At 32.8% G+C, this 17,438-nt stretch overlaps 1 protein-coding gene across 13 annotated transcripts in view; it reads left to right on the forward strand.

Annotated features, from left to right (window-relative positions):
* Positions 1–17,438, forward strand: part of Dph6 (diphthamine biosynthesis 6) — a 415,070-nt gene that overhangs the window by 332,611 nt on the left and 65,021 nt on the right. For 7 of the 13 annotated variants that reach the window (XR_013438851.1, XR_013438852.1, XR_013438853.1 and 4 more), the window contains one exon: positions 2,851–2,910. The exons of 4 other annotated variants lie outside the window; for them this stretch is intronic. Coding sequence is in view for 3 of the 9 variants with exons in the window: in XM_078049870.1 (XP_077905996.1) it covers positions 2,851–2,910 (60 nt within the window). In the remaining 6 variants the exon portion in view is untranslated. Of the gene's footprint in view, positions 1–2,850; positions 2,911–6,434; positions 6,557–17,438 lie in introns of those variants that run through there. 2 more of the 13 variants (XR_013438854.1, XR_013438855.1) reach the window with 1 other exon arrangement.

The raw sequence follows: 17,438 nt of genomic DNA on the forward strand, positions 1-17,438 counted from the left end.
AATCCTCTTCTCTTTTTTTTTGACAATGCAACAAGTTGAAATTACTACCGTCTAAGGAAACATACTATTTAAGCCTTTAGATTAGATATAAGAATTAGAGGAAAAACATAGACTGGTGTATTAAAGGAAAGAGGTGTCAGAAACCAGATGTAGCAAATCTAAGAAGGTTTTTAAGGAGAAAGTATAATATTCAATTTTAGAAGGAAAAGAGGGGTTTGGCAATGACTTAGATTCTTAGTACAAAAAATATTGTTTCAATTTTCTTCATAATTGAATCTAATAATACCCTTTGCTCTCTAACAGAAAGTTACATTTCCCCTTTGTGGCTTCCTAACTCCTTCTCTCTGAGTCTCTGTCCTTCTTGTCTGGATACCTTCCCTCCCCCACTCCACTCCTTAGGTCTATCTCCTCTAGGTCTATCTCCTACTCTCTGGATCTTTATGAGCATACTTCTCTGAGACTATCTGTAAAAGGGTAACTGAATTGAAGAGGAGACATATATAATCTTTTTGCAGTTTTGCAGTGCTGGGAATTGAACTCATTGCCCTGAACATGCCAGGCAAGGACTTCACCACTGAGCTACACCCACAGCCCAGAATCATATTCTTTTAATTGATCTTTCCCCTGCCCTTCACATTAGAGATCCTGAGTGGGATCGGGCACTCAGTATTGAATCAGATCCAACCAGTTTGTAATTCTTTTCTCTAGAGATAGACTCATAATCCTGAATCAAAAATGTTGGAGTCGCACTCCTCTATCTCCCCAAATTGACCTCTAACAAAATTCTGTTTTTCTCACCATTTGTCTGTGAAGAGAGTTTTTATTTTAAACTCTTCCAATTTAAATGGGAAGAAAAGGTTAAAGTCAACCCCCACCCCTTCCTCGGCGGGTAGGACAGTGATCTACAGTTTCCCACTGAATTGGAGCCAAAAACTCTGCCAATTTTGCTTTCATGTCCCTGAGCTCTATCCTGACCTCTCATATGACCGGGAGGGAGTGTGGGGGGAGTTGTTGCACAAAATCTATCTGGGCATCTTTCTAAAAGTGCTATCTTCGTCCATATTTCAAAACACTCACAGATATTTTATCATTAATTAGTATTCATATTATGTCTCAAACAATCTGTTCAAGAATAGGGGAAGTGAACTAGTTGAACAGCTCTTCTGTTTGTCTAGTAATTAACATGGATGATGTATGTAGAACCCAAGACCTTACAAGGGGGAGGAGGTGGTCAAGTGTTAGGTAGGTAACTCCTAGAACATTTAAATGCTTACCTATTTTGGGGACTGGGCTTCTCCAAAAAAAAATTATGCTTGGCAAACAGGGTGGGGAGACACAGGCCTCTTTAAAAATAGACCCATGCCTCTTGATTCACAGCATCCTGGATTTGCTTTTCATCATGTTAACATGCCACTTGGAAGCTGGCTGGACTCCCTTGTTCAGTGACATGTATTTCATACTGTTTTTTTTTTTTAAACCATTTGTTCTATCAACCACAACATGCTTTGAATTTCTCTTTCAAATTGAGAGTGTATATATAGATTGATCAAAACAATATTTTTAACATTCCAAACAATTTAGATAGATAGTGGATGGGTGTCAGTTAATCTATTATGTTCCTCTCTTCCTCCTCCCCCTCTTCAGCTGCTAATCTTAGAACTTGTGTGCCAAATTGTGTAAGATATTCTTCCAATAGCTACATGTGTGACTCTTTTGTGAGCTCTAGAGACAGTTATGAGGACAGATTTGGAGTTGCATATGGGACTGTCACATGGTTTGATTGCCTTGTCTTCTAGGCACTGAGATTTCTTTTTACTGAGCTTTAATACTGAGGAATTTTTAGTTGTGATTAAAGTTCAGCAAAGTCTCTATTAAAGAATTTACACACTTTGGCAACAGAGAAGGAAAACCGTTTTTCCTGATCACTACTCTGTATTTGGCATCTGCATATACTGAACAGTTCATGTGTTTACTCTTTTCAATAATTAAAAAATCACAGTTTTTTTCACAAAATCTTAATGAAAATCATAAGAGAGTTAAAAGCATTTATTAGCCTTGCTTTTTTGTAGCAAGATCTAGCAAATGTCTCAACAGAAAAAAATATGCAGATGCTTTGTAAAAAAAAGGTCTCAAATACTTACATTCAATTATACAATGTAGTTTGGGAAAAAATATCCACTCATATCCTTAGGAGTCAAAAATTTCATGTTTTAAGTATATGAAGTAGATAAGGTACAAATCCATTTTCAATTTTAAAAATTTGAAATTTGAAACACATATTTGAAATCTTAGGTCACTCTTTCATGACCTAAGACCCTATAATACTTGGTTTCATTGAACACAGTGCCATTTATGAACACAGACTTGAAATGAAGTTTTTCTTCTAATCCTGTTTTAATGTTTTTCAAAGATAATGTCTTAATGACATCTGTATTCAATGAATTAAGGTTATATTATGATGTCATTGCAAAAGTGTTAAGTGTTAAGCTAATTCTTTAAGACTTAGTATATACAACTATTCATTCTTGTATTTATTTTACCCTTTAAAACACATATAGTGGTTAATTATTCAGATTTGGTCCATGAGTAAACTCAGTAAGTTTGGTTGTACTGGAGGAAAAAATCTTAATTCAAAAAGATAATAATGATGACTATCATTTATCAATTTCCTGCTCTAAGCTTAAACATAATATAATAGATGTTTTATATACACCTTATCTCAAGAAAAACCCACCAATTTAGGTATTATTATCTCAAATTTTCTAGTTGATTAAGAACTTTGGAAGTGGCTTAAATGCATAGAGAAATGATTTTCATGTTTCAGACCTTGATTTCCTTTTCTTATTTTAGGTTGTAGAAGTCCTTTACCTTCCTGGGAAGATTTCACTGGTACCTTACACAAGGAAGCTTGTGAGTAGTAGAACACAAATAGAAGCTACAATATCTTTAAGTCACATCATGAAATACTAGAGGCTACACATAGATGAGTCAGACTTCACTCTCCGATGGCTCAATGTTACATAACAGACACTTGGTGTGTGGACACCTGGGAGAAGAATTTAACATAGAAATAGGTACCTACGGAATTATTTTTATTTCTCACCTACAAAAGGGCAACTTGTGAAAAGATTTTTCTTCAAAAATTATCAAGTCTTTCCCAGTGCATTTCATGAGGGTTTGAGCTAAATCTAGCATAATAAAGTTTGATTGAGCTGTTGTGTTTAGCCTTCTAAGTGGCTGATTGAGTAAGAAACAATTGAAAAAGAAAATTGCGTAATAGAAAGTTATAGTGATGACTAAATTTATCTTAATTTCCTAAAGCAATAAGTTAAAAGCGTTCTTTAAGGGCAGTATAGAGTTCTTAGAAAATGTTGAAAATTACTCTGTTTAGAATATTTCTGTCCATATGTCAAACTATACTTTCTGGGAATTGAGAAGGGCATTTTAATTCTTCTAAAATTTTGTTCACTTGGGGTAAGTTTTATCTCTTTTTTTCCCCAAGAACATTTAAAAAGGGTCACATCTTTCCACTCTTCAAAATTATCTAACAGGGAGTCTGCTTTTTAAGCACAAGATCTGTACCTAGATTTAAGTTGGAACTTTTTGTTATCCTACAGATTTCCAAAGTAGTTCTGCAATCTACTGAATTTAGATCATATTATTATATACTATTTTTTTACCATTTTACTGTCAAAAAGCAAAACTTTTTAAATAAATAATAAAGTAAGATAAAAATTGGAATATATTCTAGGAGTAAGAAGAATCTGGGTCTTTGTTGATGTTAAAAGAAATATTGGCAATGTATAATTAATTGCAGATGATATTATCCACTTAGAAAATCCATGAGACATCAGTAAAGCTAATGAGTTTAGTAAGATTGCTAGGTACAAAAGAAATATGAAGAGTTTATCTTCTATTAGCAGTGACCAATTTTAAAAGATAATGGGGGAAAAAAGACCCATTGTACAATAATTTGTGGAGTTTTTTTGGTTTTGTTTTTATTTGTTCTAGTTATACATGAATGATTTCTGTTTTAGTTGGCTTTTTTGCTACTGTGACCAAAAGACCTGACATGAACAATATCAGACAAGGTCAGGCGCACTCAGGTGTATGGCCGTAGACCTGACATGAACCATTTCAAAGGAGTAAAAGTTTATTTGGGGCTCATGGTTTTAGAGGCCTCAGTCCATAGATGGCCAAGTCCATTGCTCTATGCCTTAGATGAGGCAGAACATCGTGGTGGAAGTGTGTGGCAGAGGACATGACAACTAGGAAGGAGAGAGAGAGCTCCCCTTACCACAGACAAAATATTTACCCCCAAATCACATCCCCCAATTACCTACCTCCTCCAAGCACACTCTACCTATCTATAGTTACCACCTAATCAATTCCTATCAGTGGATCAAAGCATTGATTAGGTTAAGGCCCTCATGATTCCATCATTTCACCTCTAAACTTTCTTGCATTGTCTCACACATGAATTTTTGGGGAACACCTAATATCTAAACCATAATTGTATCAAAAGTATAAGAAATTTCAAAATCACCATTAAGAAAAAATCTTCATGACAGAATGATACATTTTTAAAGTGGAAAGATAGAGCATGTTCCTGAAATCAGAAATCATTTAAAGATGTCTGCTTTCTACAATTTTACTTAAAAGATAAATTTGACTTGGGGCTGGGGATGTGGCTCAAGCAGTAGCGCACTCACCTGGCATGCGTGTGACCCGGGTTCGATCCTCAGAACCACGTACAAAGATGTTATGTCCGCCCAAAACTAAAAAATAAATATTAAAAATTCCCTCCCTCTCTCTCTCTCTCTCTCTCTCTCTCTCTCTGTCTCTCTCTCTTTCTGTCTCTCTCTGTGTGTGTGTCTCTCTCTCTTTAAAAAAATATTAAAAAAATAAATAAATAAATTTGACTTTATTAGAATGAAATCCTATAGGGAATGAACTTGACACAAGATGCTGAGGTAGACTAGAAGGAATAAAGCAGACAAAAAATAGCCTGGAAACAGAAACAAGAGGCATATAGGGGGATAGAGAAGGAAGATAAAGTCTTACACTGCCAAACATTAAAATATAAAGGTGTAATTAAAATCATCTGGCATTGGCAAAATAACAAACAGGAACTAGTGGCTCCAACTTAAGATTTCTCTTAAAATGATGTGCTTTCACATTTGTGGAGATGTTAGCATTTCTTTGATCAAACAGGGCCAAAACAGTTGCCTATTGTTAAACTGGCCAACCAGTTGGAGATATCTCGATTTTCATGAATGAGCCTTCTTAATTCTGTGTGTACTAGCAAGGTGGAGTTCACAAGAAGCCCACACTAGCTGTCTCTTATTTTTGGTGAGAGTAGTTGTGGTTTTTCTGAATATCCTTGGATCTGAGATTTGTTTATCTCAGGTTTGGGTTGTTTGTTTTTTTCTTTCCATGATTCCAGGGGTCTATGGAATTCTAGTAAAAGTTGCTTTCTTCAATCAATATGGAAAATATTTTCAGATTTGTGCTTTAATATTGTTGCCTGACTGACATATTTGAATTTGTGTAGCTTCATTTGGTACTCAATATAAAATAAAAATAAAACAACATAAATTTCTAAATTATTTCAGCTAAACTTAAGTTTTAATATAGGGTAAACATATTTATTCATAATATATTTCTTTTCACTTATGTGGATCCCAATTTAGAACCACTTTTACCAAGGAAACAATTCATAGAATATTTTCTGTGAGGCTAGTAGGCAAAATAAGTGCTGGTCATATTAACAGAGCTTAAAAAAACAAAGGTAATTTTTAGTTCTGCCAACCAATACTTAATTTACAACTAAATGTATTGCAAATTTTCACATCAAACAGAAAATTTGAAAAATACAGTTAGTGATGTTCATTTTCCTGCCTAGTTAATGTCAATTTGTAGTGTTTATAGTAATTTGCTATAGAATCATCATATGTTATATTTGTGTTTTTAATAGCATACATTTATAGTTAAGAAGATGATGTGCTTGGAAAACATCATTTCCCAAGTTGAAATTTATAAACTGTATTATGAGAGAAAAAGAATGCATCCAATTTTACTTTAGAAAGACTTTCTATCAGAACTTAAACAATCATTTTATAATTTTCTATAAAGGAAAAATGTTTTAAATTTAATTCCTCACGTCCACAAAGACACTTGAGTGTATTCTTATTGCAATAATTAATAATTGGAACATATCGTAGTAAGCTATAACACTCTTTCCAGAAATTTTTTAGTTCTTTGCTTTTCTTTGAGGGTACTAAGAGAGTATCAGACTGACACAATGTTATTCAACATGCTAATACATTTTAGGAGCATAATGTTGATTGCTAAAACTTTACTAAATTGACTTGACAATTTCAAATTAAGTATCATCTTGTGTTTTTCCTTTCTCCATATCTTTTTCATGACAGTGTCATATAATATGATGGTTTTATGAGTGGTTTTGCTACCTCATTCATCAGAGTAATCAATGGGGAAAGGAGCCATATGCGTTGTAGTCCATTTATATTGAAAAGGACAGATGGTATTATTGGTAAGTGGAAATATTCCAAATATTTATTGTATAATGATATCACAGGGATTCTGACTTCTAAATGTTAATGCTTTAATTTCTACTGTATCTGGCAAATTAAGAATGTATTCAGTTGCCACGTTTCCATTTAATCATAGCAATTTATAAATTGTAGCATGAATTACCTTTTAGTTACTACTTTATTTTACATGATGGACATTTGTCTTTCAAAGCCATTGTGTTTATTTATATTATTTCTAAGCAAGTTATCGCTTTAGTCTTACAAATTTTAAAACTAAAGCAATATTTGGAACATACAGTAAGCTGAAGATAGGATACCAGAAGTTAAAGAAGCAAAGATTCCTTAAAATTTCTCTCCCATTGTCACCTTTGTCCTGTGGTGAGAGGGAGGCAGAGAAGAAAAATGATAGCTAAACAGACTCTGTGAATATTCTCTTGAATTGTTTCTACTCTCCGTAGATTTAGTAAAATTGTATTCTAATATAAGTGTGGACATAAGGACATAATAATGTGATTCAGATTCTAATAATATCTTATTTTCTCAATTTGAAATTAAGTCATTTGAGGAAGGGTTACCACTGGTATAGTATTCTTATTATAGTGTCCTCCCAAATGTTTGGCATCATTGGAAAACTATGTTGATGCCTATGTTGATGCTGGTAGAAATAAATGAAATCCAGTGGGAAAGAGGACTTCACTTTTTACTGTGTGTATTTTTGTACTGTTTAAATACTTACTAAAAGCTGGAGTCATGCCTTACATTTGCGCTTGCAAAGTTAAAAATGACAGTTTCAATCATTCCAAAATGTCTATTCTCAGTGCTTTTTAAAAAAAAAATAATATGAACCCCTGTGATTGAAATTCTAGTCTGTATTTAAACACGGTTATTAGCTCTTTGATAGTACCTCTAAGTTGCTTATTATTTTATTTAAAAAACTATAAATTCTTCACCAGTTATGACCATTTTTTTTCACCCTAAAATGGGGACATATTGTCTATCAGTGTCTTGTGCTTACTTTTTTTAAAATTGTGAACTTGGTGCTGTGAAAAAATTGCAAAGACATAAGAACTAAAGATTTTTATGCTAAAAATGTATAACTAACCATTTAAATTTAATATACATTAGTTACACATTTCTCTGCTTACCTTTATTAGTGACTGACACCACTAAATCCCCAGCATTTAGCACACTGCCATGTGGGGAGCAAAAGCTCAAAGTTTGTTGATGGTGATACTGATAAACAAGGTAGGATGGTGCACATTCATACAATCAATAGGAAATATGAAAAAAAATAGTTATATGATTTCAAAGTGATGGCATGATCCCCACATTAAATAGAAACTTTATACTAAATTTTCATAAGATCAATTAATTCTACTGTCATATATAACTAAAAAGACCAAAAAAGAAAATCAGTTCTTTAAAAGGGTTACTATAAAAACAGAGTCTGAGCTGGGGATGTGGCTCAAGCGGTAGCGCGCTCGCCTAGCGTGCGTGTGGCCAGGGTTCGATCCTCAGCACCACATATCAACAAAGATGTTGTGTCCGCCGAGAACTAAGAAAAAATAAATAAATGTTAAAATTCTCTCTCTCTCTCTCTCTCTCTCTCTCTCTCTCTCTCTCTCTCTCTCCTCACTCTCTCTTTAAAAAAAAAAACAAAACAGAGTCTATAATTATACTGAAAAATAATAAATTGACCAACTTTTATTCTGTCAAAAATATAACGTTCGGTGGGTTCAGAGGACCCGGTAACTTAGACCTAGCCAGAGTTATGCCTTATTCCACATAGATGCTCTACTGTATGACTTAGAGAAAAATTATAATAGTTTCATTGCTACTGCCCTGTCAAATGTAAATGAATGTATCCTGATAACTCCAAATATCTCCAAGCTCAGATGATTTCAGAAGCATTGATTAAAATGGCATAGATAATATTCAGATAGAAATCTTAGTACCAATAGTCAAACAAGAAAAAGACTAGTATTCTCTAAAGTGTATGGGTTTTGAAACAAAAATACATGTAGATGTATTTTTCACTTTCTTTTTTTTAAATCAATGTCTAATTTATATAAAAGGCATATTTCATTATTACTCCAGCCCTTTATTTTATTTACTTATAAAATTAAATGTGCAAGTGCTTTTCAGTAAAACTTGGGAAGAATTTATATTCTGCACTTTGTATCTATATTTGCAGCCCTAACCTTTCCTGGCTCTTACAAAATCTCGTTATCTGTGTTTCTCTTTCTCCCTTTCTCCTTCCTCCCTTAGTACTCAGTTATACACTGAGAGACATGAAGACAAAAGCAGACATGAAACGTAAATCAGCTATTACTTTTTACCACCAAGCAGGAAAACTTCCTTTCAGGTTACATTGCAGTGTGCTTACTTTGTTCCTGATTTAATAAGTCTTTATTTATCCTTTCTTATTTTAAATTTTGTATAGTGGGGAAATTTTATTATATCACTCCATTGATGGAAAAGAAAAAAACTCTGAAATTGAGCAATTTGAGTATATTTATAATAAATGCACTATTCCTCACTCTGTCTTGTTAGAAGTTTTCTCCTCAATGTTCTTATCCAGAGTTCTGGATCTAACTCACCTCCTTCCTCCAAAAGAATACATTCCTACAAAGAAGACATGAAGACTAAATCTCAACCTTTATTTTTTGTTCTAAGAATTTTATATGACCCCCTACTTTTTAAGGACCAACTAAGGGAATTAAAATTGTGTTTTAGATAAACAACTGCTATATGGAAACAAATTTTCCTTTATAAAATTTTAAGAACATGAGAATACTTTATTGGAGTAATATTCTTCAGAGATGTCATGCCCCTGCAAGATAAAAAAATATGACTATGATTTTCTAAATTTAGTCTTGAGATATTGGAATTTGTTTAAATCTAATTGATCAGGAAAAATCTAAACCTTAATATCTGAAGATAGGATGATGGTATCTGATCATGCTAATGAATAAAAAAAAATTTTTGGCATACTAAAACAGTGTATAAGCTGAAGTTCTTGAACAAAAGCAGCCTGTCAACTATAGTGCATTTAAGTACAGGAAAGATTGATGTTTGCCAAATGTAAAATCAGAGAAAAGAAAAATATGTTTTCAAGCTTAGGGGATTGCCAACAATGAAAGAGAAAATAAATAAAGATTTAAATGCACAATATTATTATACCTTGTCAAGGAAGTGTTAATTAAAATCAGGCTTCTTTTTAAAAAGCATAATGTAAGATTTCCACCAAAAGACTACTCAGGATTATGACAATTAATGCAAAAGCAGAATTTTAGAGGTGGGAAGTTATGGCTGACATTAAAAAGTGGTGCTATTACCTTATTACAAACCCATGCCCTAGATTTTAGTGTTAATGATATCCTATCAAATTAATTAATATAATGGGTTTGTTACTAAGGAAAAGCTGGGTTTTGAGAAGTATTGACATGAACCATCTGTAATTCCATCATAAATTCTAAAATATGTGGGTTTCAGTTTATTTCTTCTTCATTTTCAGGTTTATGACATTTATTTGGTAGCTATATATTGTTTTGAATGTGCAGTGGTTTGAATTCACTTATGATCCGTGTTAAGAACATGCATTGCATTCAAATGCTTAGGTGGAATTGGGCCTTTCATCTCAGAGCAGTGTATTTCATTTCCCTAGGGTTGGGATTAAATTGATATTTCATATTCATTTGAAGTAATTGTAATGAGAATATTTAACGTAGGTCAGATGGAGAATAGTGGTACCCTGGAAGTGCTTAGAAATAATTTGCTTTTACATACATTGTTCCACAGTGGGATTTAAAAAGATTACCACACCTTGTTTAAAGATGTTATATTGTTCTATTTGGGAATATAATGAAATCTTTGGCAGAAAAGAAAATAAACTGCACAGGTGAGTTTTAGAAACTACAAAGGCATCAGAATCAAATAATTATATATTTGAAATGCATGGATACTGTTAACAGTCTTTATGTACAGAAGATCAGAGACATATGTATTTTTTCAAAATTCTTATTGTTTTCTTTTTATTCCCGTAATGGAAAGTGGGGGGAAATTGTATTTATTTGCCCACAGACATGAGAAAGAATTACCCAGCAGAGCTATGTACCAAAACCAGATTTTTCTAGACTCCCTTTTCCCCTGAAGCAGTCTTTTTATTTGAGCACTATAAGTGATTTTCCATCTTTCTAACTGAAGTACTCAGGTATATATTAGCTTCACTCTCCCTCTCAGAACACTGACTTTGTTAGAGCCAAGAGAAGATAAATCATTTGTGTTGGTTGTTTGTGTCTCCTCTCTTGTGTTTAAAAAATAATCATAATTGCTAAACTAGATCAGTCTGTGTGTGAAAACTGGCCTGCCACGGAATGACCAGCTGCCGGAAACCCATTTAAAAATTATATTAGATTGGATGGTATCACCGGATCTGAGAGAAAGATTCTGAAACAAAGGATGCAAATGTAAAAACAAAAAATTCACTGAGTTCTAAATGATATTCAGAAACTGTCTTAGAACTAAAATATATCCAGTGATTGCTCCAGGCTAGATTATACTGTCTCAGAAAAATACGATAAGTTGGGTCAATGTTACAGGCCAAAATAATACATCTTCTAATACAGTTGTAGGCTTCTGCCATAAGTGGAAATGAATTTATGTTCAGCATATTCTAACATGGAATTTTGTTTGGAGTGTTCTAATAAGCCCAGCAATTACTTTAGGAAGCACAGAAGAGTTGCTTACCATGAGTAGTATTTTTTAAAAATCAATAAAAATAGATAGATAGATAGATAGATAAAAGAAGTGAAAATCTTCCATTTGGTAAACTCCCTGTGGTAACTTGAATTTTCTGCTGTATGACTACCATTCTTGGTCTTCCCAGCACCATCAGGAGCATGTTAACCCATTTTGTCCTATTGTTCCAGATGTGGGATACCTTTTAAGTTTTAATGTAGTATATAATATATAACTAGAATAGTGTATTAATTAATGTTAATATAATAACACATAAGCTCTAGATTATGATTTCCAAACTTTATTAATGCACCTGTGTCAATGTTATTGAAATATATATAGAATTGAAAACTTGGGATTTAATTGGTTAATATAGCTACTATTCATTATTTATGCTTCATGAAGGCCTTTCAGATATGCTCAGAAAAATAGTCACTATGATGTAAATAGCAGACAGTACACATCAATGTTTGGACTGAGGCAAGAGTGCCTACAAAAGCACCATAATTTCAGATATTCTGGGAGTTCTAGACAATTCAATAATGCAATGCGCTCATAAAAGATGCCTTAGAAAGAAAAAAAATGTGACTTCTCATTTGCACAAAATGTATAATCACAGTATGATTTAGATCTAACACACCTAAAATTTCCCAGGCCTTACCCTATTTCAGATAAATATAACAAGTTGAGATAGTGGGAATTGACTTACATAATAAAATGCTTCTAATTCAAATTTCAGACTTCTGCATTAAATCTTGTTTATTTATGTTTTAACACCTAAGGCCTCTTTGGTTCTAACACATTCTAACAACAAAAAAAAATAACTCTGCTGAAAAATACTTAACTAAAAGAAGAACTAATACTAACATATTAACAAGATATATATTTTAAAATTTTTAATTCATCAATAATATCTTGATTTGGGTCAGGAAAGGGAAAATAAATTTATTGTAATAATTCCAATTGTAAAATATCTAGTAACATGCTGAATAAGAATTGCACAAGGCCCTTATCTAGAAGGAACTATAAATTTTTCTAAGCAACATATAAGAAGACAAATAAAAGTCAAGAATTATGCTTCTGGATGATAATATAACAAAAATGACAATTACTCTAAAGGTATAACTTAAGCACATTATTCTAAATTATAGTGGGATTATTTTAGAGTCATAAAGAAATTATTCTAAAATAATAGGGTTCAGAATACTAGGAACAATTTTTTAAAATATTGAGATATGAAATATGATCTAATATTTATGAAAATATATTCTAACACTACAGTATTTAAAATGGTATGGTACTACTGCAACTAGATTTTATGTGTACATCAGTGGAATAGAACAGATAAACATTAAATTAACCCTTGCATTGCTATGAACCAAATATGACAAAAGAAGATTCTAATAATACAGATAGCATAGATTGTTCAATGAAGGATAGTATGACATTTAGCCGGAACATAGAAAGAACAGAAAGGTGATGGAGTGGAATTCAGGCATTAAATATATTTTTGAAAACTCTTTAATTACATAGAAATGCTTAAAAATGGAAAAATATGAAAATATTTATATCATATGAACCTAGTCAGCTAAATTATGTGTCAATACATATCCACATGGAAAACCAGCTGGTAGGAATTATACCAAATGACAGAAAAGTTAAAAATAGGGAAATTGTTGGCAAACTTGCAGGTGATTTTAGTTTTCTCCTTTATCATTTATTGTCATATTTGTTTTATAATTCCTGCTTTATCTGCAATCTCTGGTAGGTTCTCCATTTTCTTGAGGTCTAGCTTATTTCTTTCAGGGACATCATGACTTCTTCCATGGGGAAAAAAAGAAACTATTCTACTGTCCTTCTCCCTTGAAGAGCTCAGCTTTCAATTGCCAGGGAAGTATTTTTTCCCTCAAGCCATTTTGTTTTGTGATGCAAACACTCTTAAGATAAAAGCTTGGTAATTTGTCATACTTGATTTACATAAAATATGCATAATGACATGAAAAGAATTGGTATAGAAGTCAAGAAATTTGGGTTCTAGTCTTTACTGTTTTTACCTAGTCAGAAGTTAAAATGAATGGCAGTTAAATCAACTGTTACCTCAATTTTTTTCTTAAGACATGTTTAAATATTATTTTCCATCTCTAATATGTAGTATTTGATCATTTCATTCATTCATTTATTCAACCAATGCCATTTAGTAAATTCTATTAATTCCCTGTTACTGTGCAAAGTATTTATTTGGGATTTAGAAAATGAATAGAAGGTTATTGCCTCCAACATACAAGATTTATTGCTTTCTTAAGAAACTATGAAGGAAATGATTATTCTACAACTCATTTAATCTTAATTTCAAATTCAACTTCCTAGGTGGGAAGTTTTAAAATTAGAGCATTAAATTTTGTTATATCATTCAATCAAGAAGGCAACAAATTATTTTTTAAATAATTTTGTACTTATAAGCTTTTAGGGTGTTACTCTTTATAGGAATGCATTTGTATTTTTATAATCACATCCTGGTTTTACCTACATTCTATTTCTAACAATGGCTGTTGATCAGGCAACTTTCTTCCATGATTATTTTTCATTTATAGACTTCTGAGCCTGTTATGCACCTTTGTATCCTTTGGGGAAAACTTAACACACTTCCTATTTGTTCACCAAATGAAACTGCTTTTAAAAGAAAGAATAGCCAGACAGCTTTCTGAGATGAATAGTACTGTCATGCACTTACTCAAAGGGTAGAATAAATGAATAATTTTATATGCCAGTTTCTTGGTTTGCTTACAACTTTCTTCTAAGACCTTTAAGCAAAAGATTCCACCAATTACATTTGTTGTATGTGTATGTGTACATTTTTTCAGAAAGCATATGTTAGTAGGGCTATTAAGCAATTAGCTTCATGCATATAGATAGTTCATTTTGCACCAAACCATATGATGTGATTGGAATTTATAGAAAACCATCTTTCTTGCCAGAAATTGAGGCGAGTAATTCTCTAGTTTGGAGAAATATGGTTTTATGGCTGCAATCTGTAGCCTTGAAACTTAGAAGTCTAGCTTTCTATATTCAATAGCTTAGAAAATGCATAAATACATGAAATTTATTTTTATTAAATGAAGAAATCGGAAAAAGAAAACCCAAATAGAGTACCTGGTTCATATTGCATATTTACTAAGTGTTTGTTAACTTTTTAAAAATAATACTGGTAGGAACTGAGATTAGTTTTTTTCTTAAATAAAATGTGTGCCATGAGCTCTTATGTCCTTGTCAGATTTGGCTCTGAGCTTTTTAGCAGTCTATGTAAAAGGGAAATGCAATCAGTGACAGAATCTGTAATGTCCATGGGATAGAAACAAACTGGTTGCTCAGTAGAAGCCCAGATATTTCTAGGGATATAATAACTATTTTGCATGAATGAATGATGCTGAGATGGGAGAAAAATTGTAAAGCCTCTTGACTCTTCATCATCTTTATAGCAAGCATGGCAGAGTCAGGTGGCTATTTCTCAGACCAATTCTCAAGAAGAGTTCAGAAATTTACTTTTGTGCAGCTAACATACCACAGCTGCCTGTGATGTGCCTTAATTTTAAAAATATTCTGAAATACCTAGAAATCCTAAAGCAGTAGATAGATTCCATACGCTTTAGACACTTATACATTTTCCATGTGTAAAATAAGATTCATTGCCCATTTTTGAAGCTCTATGTGCACTTTACAAAAGGAGTGTGTTGCCATCTTGTCTCTTTTTTATAGCATTTATATCCCTGGCTATAACCATTAATCAGGTTTTTTTTTTCTATTTTGTGGAAGAGGATTATACTAAAAATACATATAATGTTTACTGAAAGATGTAAAATTCTAGATGATTGGCCTTTTGTAAATATTAAGTAAAATCAGTAAATCAAAATGATCAGATTAACATATTTTAGCAGAAGCATCCATATGAAAAGAAATGTTGACATTCTTTATGAAAGCTGCTTTTTCCCTTTACTGCTGCCATTTTTATTGTGGATTTCCCTGTTCAGCACTTAGTTCCAATTTTTTAAATGATCCATTTCAACACTAGACAGCAATATTCTTCCAGTCACATGAGTTTTTGGTTGCATTTTATTACATTAAAGATTGCAGAACTCTACTGTGAATTACTGTATTAACATTCCTTGTCTTTTAGAGGTCTGTGTTCACAAGAATTATTATGAGTGGGTCAGGAATTCTTCATTTGGGCCTCTGAGTGAAAAGTCCATTGCAATTCAACCTTCAGTAGTAACTAGGTTATGGGTTCATTATGTGATTTCAAAAAAATTTGGAAATACAAAAACAATGGACAAGTCATATTGGAATCCCAAAAAGATGTTAGATTTAAAGGGGAACCCACTTGGAGATGGTCATATTTTCAAGTAATAATAATTTTCTGAATAAGGTTTCTGAGAACTCTCCTTATAACTTAATTCCTTGGAACTCAAAATGCCATTTTCTTAGAACCAATGCTATAAATTCAAGTCCCTTCAGTGGGTAGTTAGGTGTCAATGTTATCTTAGCCCTATGGAATTTACTGGTGGTATGGAAAAAAAGAAAAAGATTCAAGTAAATTGAAACATCTCTTTTCAACATACTATCAAGTGCCTTACAAAGCAAGCTTAAATATGGCAGAAAGTTGCCACTGAATTTGAAGAGTCAAAGAATTCATAAATTATTAGAAGTGTATCGTATATATCAACTACCCAGGATTTGGGAGTTTATGCTCATATCTTACTTTCAATACCTTGTCATTTCTTCTTCCAGCATTCATACCATACTACCTATCTCCTCTCAAAAAACAGATGGAGCAGATATGAAGCAAAGTTTCATTTAATAGGCTATCAGAACCTCACTGGATTTAACAAATTTACCTTTATTATTAAACTTAATATGTCTATCAAGGATTCTCTTATCACTTAAATATATAACTATATTGACTTAAAAAATGGCAACTTGTCCAACCTTAATGAATATTTTTAATGTTTTCATGGAAAGTAACAGTTTCTGGCACCATAATATATTTCATAGATTTTATTCTATGATCTAATTTACAGAGCACAATATTCTTGTTAATATTTTCAGAATATTTTTACTGTTTTACCTTAAATTTCATGTTTACATTTAAAGACCAGTGTTTCTTTCCCCAGTGAATCTCATTATTAATAGGATTGCATGCCCCATTCTACTAAATAAAGAATACCTCCTTTTATCCAAGACTTGCACTTTTCTCCTGGTCTTGTGACCAGAGGTCATATTGAAACTGTTTAACAACACCCTACCTGTGAGCCACTAGCCAGCCCAGTCTTCCACATTCTTTAGTCTCTCCCTGGCTCTTTCAGAGCCAAATACCCATGGGAGCTGAAGTTTCCACAGATAGCCACAGAAGGAATGAAGACCAGCCAGCCTGTGTGGGCTTAGTGCGGGAGCCACTCGTAGTGCCCTGATGGCAGGGCTTTGTAAGCTGACTATCTCAAAAATTAACCAGCCAGTCAGAGCAAGTTTCCTTAGCCCTTTAGTTGCTATTCCAAGGAAGTCCTGGGTGAGAAGTCAGAATGGCCAGGAATTTTACCAACTGGAGGTATAGTTTTTAAATATTTTAAATAATCTGTGGAGGTCTACCTGTAAATACTAACTTAGTGTCAGATCTGCATGTAACCCAGCTTCTTTGGCTGGTTCTACAGACTTGAGGCAGCTGTGTGGGCATAAACAGGCATTTTAGCCTGCTCTCTTAATGCTTGTCTCCTATGTTTGAGTCTGACCTTCTCCTTTGAATGTGGATTCAATGCCTATGAGACTTTTGACATCTCTTTGCATCAAACTTTTCACTTTTTCCTTCTAAGCCTCAGTTTATTCTTCTATAAGACAGTTGTATTAATATTGCTTCACCATGCTGTTGATGTAAATTTTAAGTGAGATAATGCAAGTAAAAGCCTTTGTATAATGCCTGAAACTGAATTAGGGCCAGCCATTATCCACTTTTCACAGAGTCTGCAACTAATGGATTTTTAAATCCTATAAGCAGTTAGTAACCTACTTGGTATATTTAACTATAAGAACACATGCTGTGCATTGCATTAGAACAAAAAGATGACCAGAAAAATTGGTTATTATTGGGTATGAGGA

The sequence above is a fragment of the Ictidomys tridecemlineatus genome, chromosome 5, assembly GCF_052094955.1.
Source record: "Ictidomys tridecemlineatus isolate mIctTri1 chromosome 5, mIctTri1.hap1, whole genome shotgun sequence".
Lineage (NCBI taxonomy): Eukaryota > Metazoa > Chordata > Mammalia > Rodentia > Sciuridae > Ictidomys > Ictidomys tridecemlineatus.